This window comes from Rhododendron vialii, chromosome 9a (assembly GCF_030253575.1).
Source record: "Rhododendron vialii isolate Sample 1 chromosome 9a, ASM3025357v1".
NCBI classification, from domain to species: Eukaryota; Viridiplantae; Streptophyta; class Magnoliopsida; order Ericales; family Ericaceae; genus Rhododendron; species Rhododendron vialii.
Genome location: NC_080565.1, coordinates 39,788,513 through 39,799,028, shown reverse-complemented (window position 1 = coordinate 39,799,028; position 10,516 = coordinate 39,788,513). Strand labels below are relative to the sequence as shown.

At 37.0% G+C, this 10,516-nt stretch overlaps 1 protein-coding gene and 1 pseudogene across 1 annotated transcript; both read right to left on the bottom strand.

The window, feature by feature from the left end:
* Positions 1 to 790: 790 nt before the first annotated feature.
* LOC131299907 (pentatricopeptide repeat-containing protein At2g20540-like) lies at positions 791 to 4,744 on the bottom strand (annotated as a pseudogene).
* A 2,436-nt stretch (positions 4,745 to 7,180) lies between these two features.
* LOC131300452 (dof zinc finger protein DOF4.6-like) lies at positions 7,181 to 9,341 on the bottom strand. Its single transcript, XM_058326306.1, has 2 exons — positions 9,069 to 9,341; positions 7,181 to 8,233 (listed from the first exon to the last, which is right to left on the bottom strand). The coding sequence occupies exons 1-2, from the start codon at positions 9,090 to 9,092 to the stop codon at positions 7,352 to 7,354; spliced, it is 906 nt and encodes a 301-aa protein (XP_058182289.1). The 5' UTR covers positions 9,093 to 9,341; the 3' UTR covers positions 7,181 to 7,351.
* Positions 9,342 to 10,516: the final 1,175 nt, after the last annotated feature.

Here is a 10,516-nt window from a genome sequence, read left to right as displayed (position 1 = left end):
CTATTTCTTGGTGGGTTTGCTGGCCATTTTAAGATTTGATAATGTGTTCGTTCCTCCATCCTCCTGAAGCTAGAGGTAACATGAGCAGTCTTTCTGGAAAAGGGGTATTCCCAGCTGAGGCGAGTTTGTTGGTTAAACGGTTGTAGAGGGGAGAAGGGAAGAATATGGACTACCCGCGCTTGTCTTGCTTTTGCATTTGGGGAATGTGATGTAGTATTTTGGTCTGTATGTCTCCCTTCCTCTTTCAATCAACACGCTGGACGTGCACAAGGAAACCAGGGGAAAGAAAGAGCTGATTTGAATGAAAGTTTTCTGCAATTTGCACAACTGTGTTTTCTTTCCTCAGTCAACATGAATAACTTAACTTTCGGAGTTTGGTTAGTCTGATTTGTGCCTCGTTCTGTTCCATTCCTTTGTGGGCTAGCACATTAAGCAAGTGAAAATGTGGAATTTCACTGTCTAAACTCATTGCATTTGAGCTTCCTAAGATCGTGGGCAGTATACTTGCCTTTGACTGTATGGTAGGTAGCATGAACGTGTATGGATCCTTCTAAGGGCGAAGATAAGTTTCAGGTGGAAAGAAAAATATTCCTCAATTGGGTTTGGATCCAAGATTCACGCAATTTGTGGATAAAAGAAAAACGCAATAAAAACATATGATTCATTGAGGGAATCGAGAATGCAAGAAAATGTAAGAAATCCCACCACATATTCTTTCTTTCTTTCTCTGTCATTGAACATGGAGTTGAAGGAAAAAGAAACTCTCAAAGCTTTCTCCACGAAGTCACGGTAGAAATTTCACAACTATTTTTCGGATTACAAGACTGACTTCTCTTTCTCACCCCTATATGACTTATACACCACAGCTGTAACTAACTACTGAGCCTAATCTCCACAAGGAAACCAACTCAACTATCAAGAAGTTCCTCTATTTCTTGCTCACGAGAATAACCTCCTTTACAATATATCCATTGACAAACTACCTACCAATTGCTTTGATCAGATAAAAATAGTACTTGGTACTGCCACAGTGTGAGATTTTCCATTGGTTGATTATTACAGGACTTGGTATCATAATTATGCCCAATACCCAATATTTACTCCAATAGGCAATCAATAAAATTGTTCAGGACACGGCCATACACGTTGGAGGTGCATCATCAAATCCAACAGGTTCTCGGAGCTATTAGGAGGGAATGGTTCAGAATTCTAGAGAGGCAATATCGTCTTCTGTTCTGAATTGGTACAGTATAACAGAAACTTTATGCCAATCCCACAAATTAATGACATTTGTTCGAACTGCACCATTCTCATATGAGATGTTAAAAGATCCAGAGTTTCGTAGATATCCTCTGTTCTCCAGCGAGATGTGTCTCATGCAAGTATGCAACAAATGCATGAACTTGATTTCTATCTTCAATGCATCCTGGATTCCTCGGCATTTTCCTTTCCTTAATCAACTGTCTTGTCCTACTTACATCACTCAAACCCCCTGTAGAAACATACAAATTTGTCAACATCACATAATTCCCCATGTTTGCTGGTTCCAGTTTTATCAACTTCTCTGCTGCAATTTCTCCTATATCAACATTACCCCACATCACACATGCCCCAAGCAAGGCAACCCATATCACCAAATCAGGGTCCATGGGCATTTACCCAAAAACCTCGTATGCTTTGAGAATGTGGCCTGCACGGCTAAGTAGGTCTACCATACACATGTAGTGTTTCAACGTGGGTCGCACACTGTAATCCGCCATCATGTTGAATAACTCTCTTCCTCTCTCAACAGACCCTACACGAACACAACAAGAAAGAACAGATAAGAAAGTTACACTGTCTGGTTTGAAACCATCTTGTAGCATCCTATGGAAGAAATCAATTCCTTCCTCTCCATATCCACACACTGCATATGCAGTAAGCATGGCATTTTGGCTAATCAAATTAGGGTGTGAGAACCTACTGTAAGCCGCCAATGTATGTTTTATGTTTCTGCATTTTGCATACATATCCACAAGGGCTGCGCCAATGTGGACATCGAATTCGAACCTGGTTCTTATCGCATGTGCGCGAACTTGCTTCCTTTGTTCAATGGTTGCCAACTTTGAGCAAGCAGGTAGAATGAAATGTCAGGTCCCATCTTTGAACTCTGCATCTCAGATAACACTTGCATAGCTAACTTGTAATGACCATTTCGATAAGACGTGAAATAATTCCATTCCACGTGTATATGTTTGGGTCAAATCCATCTTCTTCCATCTTTGAAGAATATGTGGAATACTTCCATCTGATTGCAGTCAGCATAGCCTGAGATCAGTGCATTCCATGTGACAATATCCTTTTCTGCTATTTCATCAAAAGCCCTCCGAGCAGCGTTTTGGTCTTTATATTTGCAATACATCTCTACCACTGCTCTACCAACAAAAGGGTTTGACTGCAGGCCTCTGACAATGGCATGCGAATGTACCTCCTTTCCTATACTTAAAAGAACCCATTTCAATACAAGCAGTTAGGGCACTCCCTAAAGTAAAAGAATCAACTTGAACCCCTCCTTCCATTAGTAACTCTTGTACATACTCAGAGCCTTATTGAACATGGAGTTATCTACATAACCCGAAATCATTGAGTTGCACAAAATTATGTCATTCCCGATCCCCTGCTTCATTTGAATAAACAACTCCTTTGCCTTAGAAATATTCCAGTTCTTGCAGTACCCAACAATCATCGTATTTAAAGAGACTGCATGCTTTGCCGAAAATATTCTAAAGATCTTCAGAGCGCTTACCATATTGGTACACCTCCTATACACATCAAGTAATCCATTGACGAGAATAGGATTAGACATAAATCCATCACTCATGATATACCCATGAATTTCTTTCCCCAGGCTTAGCTTTTCTAATCTTGCTCAAGCAGGAAGAACACTAGCTAGCATTTGAGCATCTGGTTCAAAACCCTCTGCTTGCATTTCATAAATCACCTCAATCGCTTCTTCGTCATACCCGTTTTGCGATAATCCACCAATAACAGCACTTCATGAAATAAGATTTGGTGTTGATTTATCTGACATTTTCTTTTAAAACTGCAATGCCTCATAAACCATTCCATTAGCAGTACAGCAGTGACAATAGAATGCCACGAAACGCAATCCCACGCAATCCCTCTCTGGCATTCCATGGAAAACTTTCCTGGCCTCGCTTAGACTTCCACTTTTACCATACATATCAATCAAAGGATTCCCCTCGTTTATATTACAAACAAACCCATTCTTTATGACAAACCCATGTAACTGCCTTCCCAATTCACCCCTACCAAAACCATTACTTATCTTCAACACCACTGGAAACACAAAGAATTCCAATCCAGCCAACGTCCTCAAACAACGATTCTTTATACAGAAAAAAGGCTTCCTCAGCTTATCAAAAAAAAAAAAAAAGGCTTCCTCAAAAAACCCATGACCCACATACAAACTCAGAATGGCAGCCCATGAATATAAGTTTCTAGCATGCATGTTGTCGAACAGTTGAGTTGCATCATCAAGACAACCACATCTTCCGTACATCTGAAGCAACTTGGTTTGCACAAACTCGTGCCCGTGAAAACCCATTTTAAGGGCGTGGACTTGTTTTCCAAGACTAGGGTATTCACAGGGTTCGAGAATGGAAGCATAAGTTCTTGAATTTACAGGGCCGCTGAGGAAATCAATGAATGGGTAGTGAGAGATGAATTGTTTCTGGTTTTGTTTTCGTAGTTGAGTTGGTTTTAGAGTTTGTCTTGTTTGATGAAAGGGGAGGTTAGTGGGCTCGGAATCTTGGGAGGTGATGGAGGTTGAGCTAGTGGAGAGATGCGTGAATTCTCGAAGACTCCGTTTGTGGTCCAAATCGATGCTTTGGGCTGCTGAGTTAGTACGGAGTAATATTTAACGGAGAGTGATTTTGTCAATTTTTTTTTTTCAATGTCACTTTTCTTTGTGTCTCATTATATAATTTATTTTATGAGAAAAAAAAAGTGCCATTAACAAAAAAGAAAATGACAAAATCAATTCTCTTATAACTAGCTCAATAATTTGTTTGTTCGAAAAACAAAAAACTGTACAAATTGTTTTACTTTCACTTGATCTCAAACGAATTTCAATGAAGTCAATCGTCAACTTGAGTATATGGGAGTTCCTCTTATTAATGAGTTCCAAAATATGTAAGCTAGGTTTGTTTTGTTTGATTATTACGAGCGTGACGTCGAATGATACTGTACCAAGTATCAGAATTTAAAGAATTAAAACGAAAAGTTTGTTACAATTGTTGTCACTTGAATGGAAGTTTATCACCCAAGATCTGTCGATGGATCATCAATTATGAGGATGTACAAAATTTTAATGTATTTTCTGAGAGTGTTATTGCTACATATATGTCAATGTCACTTGCGATGGGTTGGAGTCCCCAGTAGTCAAAATTTAGTATAAAGACAAAAATACTTTGCCAAACTTTTGCCAAGTCATTTTTAGGTCAACTATGACTCCAAAATTGAATTTGGCAAACTTGTACCCAAATCATTGTCTTTCCGTGTAAATACGCTACTCAACTAGTTTCATAGTCCAAAATTCTAGGACAAAATATTCCACACAAAAACTATATCGTCATTGGCCTTGTTCGTTTTAGGGTCTCAAAATTCTTGGGCATAGTCTTCAACAAATTTTCTCTATTTTTCTCTACTCATTACTTTCAAAAGTCATACCGAATAGGGCCATAAGACTCAGGGTGTACATCCAAGACTTGCAGGATCTCAACTCTCTCAAGGACCTCAAGGTCAATGATCTAGGTAGTTTCGGCATGATCACTTTTTAGCTTTTTAATGCCATTCACATTTCATAGTCAAAAAATAACTTTGGGTGTAACAAATAACCAGAAGTAATGGACCTCGTGTCTAACAACTTTATTTTTGATAACTCATGATATTCTGGCCAACTTACGCTTCTTGACTGATTTTTTTGAACCCAATCTTACCATCTACTAGTAGTGGGGAGTTGGATTAAACAGAGACATCCTAGTCCCTACACTTAACGAACTGAGTGGAGAGGACACTGAGAGATGGCCAAATGGGAGATATAGTATTGGCTAAGTTTGGCAATAAAGGGACCCCCTTTTTATGGGTGGAGAGGAGAACAACAGTGAACCTCTCTGTAAACCACTTCAAATAAACCGATGGAGTAGTCAGAAGTGGATAAATAAATTTGCACTGTTGTCAAAGGGAATGTTTGTGGGTCTACCCATAAATTAATTAAAGATCAGGGAGTACTACCGATTATTAATAGTCTGAGCTAGGGTCTATATATGCTTTAGATTATTTATGGTACTTATTAAAGTATAACTGATTAAATAAAGAAAGGAATCCTGAATTGAATGGAAGTAAAATTAATGGCAGGGCCACGGAAAATGCAAAACAAATTGCAATCAGCACCCATCAACCTTTGGGAAGATTAGCTATATAAACACCTATTTATTTAGACATTATATAAAATTAAAACTTATTAATTTAGTTCTTAATTAACAGCTTTGATGGGGATTAAGGCCCCGTTCCGCTAAGAAAAATAATTATTTATTTTTTAAATTAAATGTAATGTATTATGAAAGAATGACCTGTCTTATAAAGCGAAAAATAAGTAGTATTTAAAAAATAAAAACTTTAGTGGAACGGAACAAATTGCGTTGTTTTAGACCATGATAGTGCCCCCTTGCACTAAAGCAACCTCCAATCTGCTAGTAATCCAACTAAACTTGTTTTCAAGAAAATTACGGATTTGTGAAGTATAGCGTTCATCGTATTACCTAATTATCATAGATAAATTAACTATGCAAGTTAATCTCATTTAATCTTCACGTCTCCTCCAGTGTTCTTACTCATAATTAATTTTCTGTATTCATAAAATTAAACTCTCCTACTATTCTCCCATTGAATTATTCTAGAGAGAAAAGTACAGTGAAGTAAGAAAATCGATATTTTCGTATATGTTCATTTGATACAAGAAATGTTGCGAAAATGCAAGGAATTAACCAGTTTAAAGATAAATCTTCGATAAAATCTTTTTTTTTTATCAGGTCAAGTTCTGAAAAGAAAAACATTGTAGTAGAAAAGTTGAGGATGTAAGATCACAAATTCTCAATTCTAATTAAACATTGCAAGAAATTCGGATTTTTTTCTTACGTACAGTACTTTAGGTAAAGATAGCTTTGTCTGTGTATACTTCGGGAAGCTGCTTTAATGGCTGGAAGAATCTCAAGACAGATATTAGTGCTGATATATGCAATGACGAGACGAGATAAATTTCTTTCCGGGTGAGGTGAAACAAGGAGTTTACACCGTCGCAACGTGCGGGCCCCATCAACACTTTATCGTAATAATCTGAATCGTTCATTTTGTAGGGCCTGCAGAGTAGTGTATATATGCAACAATCAGTTTGACTCAACATCAATAGATATATCAAAATTAAATTTTGGTTTATAAAATCAACAGCTTGAATCATTTTAACTTAAAAATTATTGATAGAATCCCGGCTGTTGATTTTATAAACTAAAATTTAATTTTTGATATACTTATCGATGTTAAGTCAAGCTGATTTTTTTCCTATATACATTACTCTATGGACCCTACAAAATAAACGATACAGATTATTGCAATAAAGTGCCGATAGGGTCCGTACATGGCGGCGGTGTAAACCGGAAAGAAGTTTCTCTCGAGTATGACCTATTGACCTGACAATCTTTGCAAGAAAGAAAGAAAAAGCAAAAAAGTAACATGTTGGAATGGGTAGAAAAAAAGACATTTTTCATTTTTTTTTACTGGAAGGAAATTTTTTTATTGACAAAACAAAATTATAGATTTTTTTAATTAGCCTGCATTTAAGGAACACTCGATAAAAATATTGTTTGCGTATTTTAATGGAAATGCATATAATATTAACTGATATATGACTCAATACCGAGTTAAAACCATAGAATGAAAGTACAAATCGCGGGAGGGGGGGTTCGCACTCTCTAAATTGTTAACTGCACCCTTTTTAAGAGTGCGAAAATCAATATATAATTAATTTTCGCACTCCCACTGGGAATCAATGCGGTTAAAAATTTGGTAAATGCGAAAATCACTCTCCCAAAAAAATTTACCAATAATATCAACAAAGAGAGAATTAGAGAAACACAAAGAAAGAATATTCATTAATTTGCTGAGCATCTATCTGTTTTCTCATAAAACTCAAACAAGTTTTCACCAAATGAAAGCAAAAACAAAGACAAAAACAAACAAACAAACAAGTACCCTTCAAATATTCCTCATGCTTTTGCTTTCCATTTTTATATTATTATGCCAACCATGACCCTCCACCACCACCTAACATCCCACTACTACTCCAGTAGTACCCAGTAATTGCCTGCTGATCATCTCCGGCTTCCCCACTAATAATATCTTTCTTCTCATGGTCATAAAATTCATGATCAGCTATATTAGTACTTGTAGTACTGCTTTGTGCCGCCTGCTGAATCTTCAAATCCTCAAAAGGGAAAAACATCCTAGAATTATTAGTACTACCACTACTCCTACTAGTACTACCGCCCTCTTGAAGTACCCCTTGCAAATTACCATACCCATCAACACCAAAATTAAGGCTAGGCGGCTTGATCAATTCTTGCATTGGAAATCCACACGAGTAAATTGACGCAATTTCATACTTCTTGAAATTGAAAAGCTCCATTGATGAAATCTGGGATGAAGAACAAGGGGTATATTTGTAACTACCGGTAGTTGGTGGTGGTGGTGGGTAAGCTAGGTTTAGGTCTTGGCCTTGATGGATTTTATTATTAGGGTACTTCTGAGACGTCTGAGAAGCGGTAGAAGATTGCGGAAAAGTACTATTTACAGGTGCGGTCAGATCATGGTGGTGATGAGGAAGCTGCTTTTTTGATGAAGATGGTGGCAGTGGTGATGATCTACTCTTGTTGTTGATGTTCTTCCTTGAACCTCCACCAACTGGAACATTTCTGAGGGACCCACCTTCAGTCCAGTACCTTCTACAAGTCTTGCATATGTACCTTGGCTGGGAGAGTGAGTAGTTGTTGTAGTAACAAAACTTGGTGTTGGTAGAATTGCACCTTGGACAGTTCAAAGCTTGTCTATCTTTTTCTGGCCTTGGCCTCCTGCTTTCACTTGTTATTATAGTACCCCTTGATCCTTCCATTCCTATCCCCTGAAAAGTAGTAAAGAAAAAAGAAGAGAGAGAGAGAGAGAGAGATGACTCTAACCTGATCATAAAACCTAGAAAAAAGCAAAATAGAAAACAAACAAGGCAGAGAAAAACAAGAGGCCAGCTTCCTTTACAGTTTGGAGGAGGAAAACAATTTACAACATCCAAACAAACCCTACAAGGCAAAATAGCAATCAAACAAGGCAAAGAAAAACAAGAGGCCAGCTTCCTTTACAGTTTGGAGGAGGAAAACAATTTACAACATCCAAACAAACCCTACAAGGCAAAATAGCAATCAAACAAGGCAAAGAAAAACAAGAGGCCAACTTCCTTTACAGTTTGGAGGAGGAAAACAATTTACAACATCCAAACAAACCCTACAAGGCAAAATAGCAATCAAACAAGCTAAGGCAGAGAAAAACAAGAGCTAGGCCAACTTCCTTTACACTTTGGAGGAGGATAACAATTTACATCATCCAAACAAATTATAATTTCTTTTCGGCTACTTTAATTATGATATGATCAGATGGTGGAAAAAGAAAGAAAAAGAAAAGTGACAGTACTTTCAGGCACAAAGATTGAAATTGAAAGTTCTCAAGAGGAAAGCAACATAAATCCAAAGATTAGTGGCGGGTGAGCAACATCAGCAACTCTTTACAAAAGTTACCTTTAAAAGTAGACCTATATGCAAAAGAAAATTTCCATAAAAAGAGAGAGAGAGAATTACAAAGTAGTAAAAGATAGGAGTCAGATTATTGTACGTTGAACCTAGCAAGAAAAGAAAGCATATCATGATTTCAAATGGAGAAAACATGTACTTATGTTATTATGCTTTTACCTGTGGCCACTGAGCTGCATCCATAGATCAAAGAGCTAGGGAAGGAAAAAAGGGAAAGCTAAAAGAGCAATTTGATGAGTCTTCTCAGAGAGAGAGAGAGAGAGAGAAAGGAAAATCAACCACTTTGCAGCAACTGGGTCTAAAAGTAAGAGAGGCCACTTAAGATGATGGTATACATGTGGTGGCTTAGTACGTATATGATGTGTGTGTGTGTGTGTGTGTGTGAGAGAGAGAGAGAGAGAGAGAGAGAGAGAGAGGGTTAGTTTCGTCTACTTCGATCACTTACTAGTTGTACGTATATATATTTGCCCTACTGTTCTTGTTCTCGTACCCTTCTTTGGAGAATGTTGCATATTCCTTTTTAATACTAGTATTCTCCAATAATTATTGGTCAATCCAAATCTTAGTGGGTTGTTTGTGGGTATGAAATGTGGACTGTTGTGGATTCTTTTCTTACAAGGGAATTATGAGGAGGAATTAGGTGTGATTAAATATGCTTCTAATTAAATTTTCTATGGATGGGAATCCCTTTTTCATGTCTAACTAACTACATTGTGTAGTAAAATGATGCTACACCTTTTGTCCATAAAAAAGTTTCTTTTGGATCTATATATATATTTTTCTCCTTTCCCTGTCCTTTTTCTTGACTTTCATATCTCTTGTAAGGTTATATTGTTCCATACTCCTCATTAAATCCTTTGCAGTTCAAATCGACAAGGGAAATTATGTTTCAAACAATTGAAGGAGTAAACAGTAAAAATAAATAAATTTGAAGTAGTACTATTGAACCCCATTTCGCCGGTACTAGGGAAAAAAATGTTTCCGATATTAATAGGATCATCAAGTGTAATGTTCTCATTTCTCCGCTACATTAATTCTCATGCGATTCTATGATAGAGAACGCATTGGAACATCAGTGAAAAAAAAATTGAGTGAAAAAAAAATTGAGATTATTACATCTGCAAATAATTGTTTCATGTAATTTAATTATCTTCAAAATCAAAAGGGCCCATTCATTTTGTGAAAATAGCTACACTTGACATTTGACTTTACCAACATGCATGCCACCTATATGTCTCAATTTTGATAGTACATGACATGGTTATTCTCATGACCTATTGGTTTAAGGGCATGGTGATAGTCATACATTGGTGTGATTATGATAAAAAAGAGGGAATGCGGGGAGTCAACGGACATTTATGCACTATATGCAACATACGGGATAAAGGATAACTAAAGTAACAAAAGACGATTTACAACATAGGATATTTGATGGGTCCTTTTGATCAGCAAAGTTACGTAACGCTTCAACATCCTTAGTAGCGACACGATGATGTTCAACCTACTATTAAATAAATTCCATGTGAAAATGAAGCAGACGAGAAGTTAGTGTCATTTCAAAAATTATAAAGGTATAGATAGAGTATCATAGTTCACGAGTACTTGGG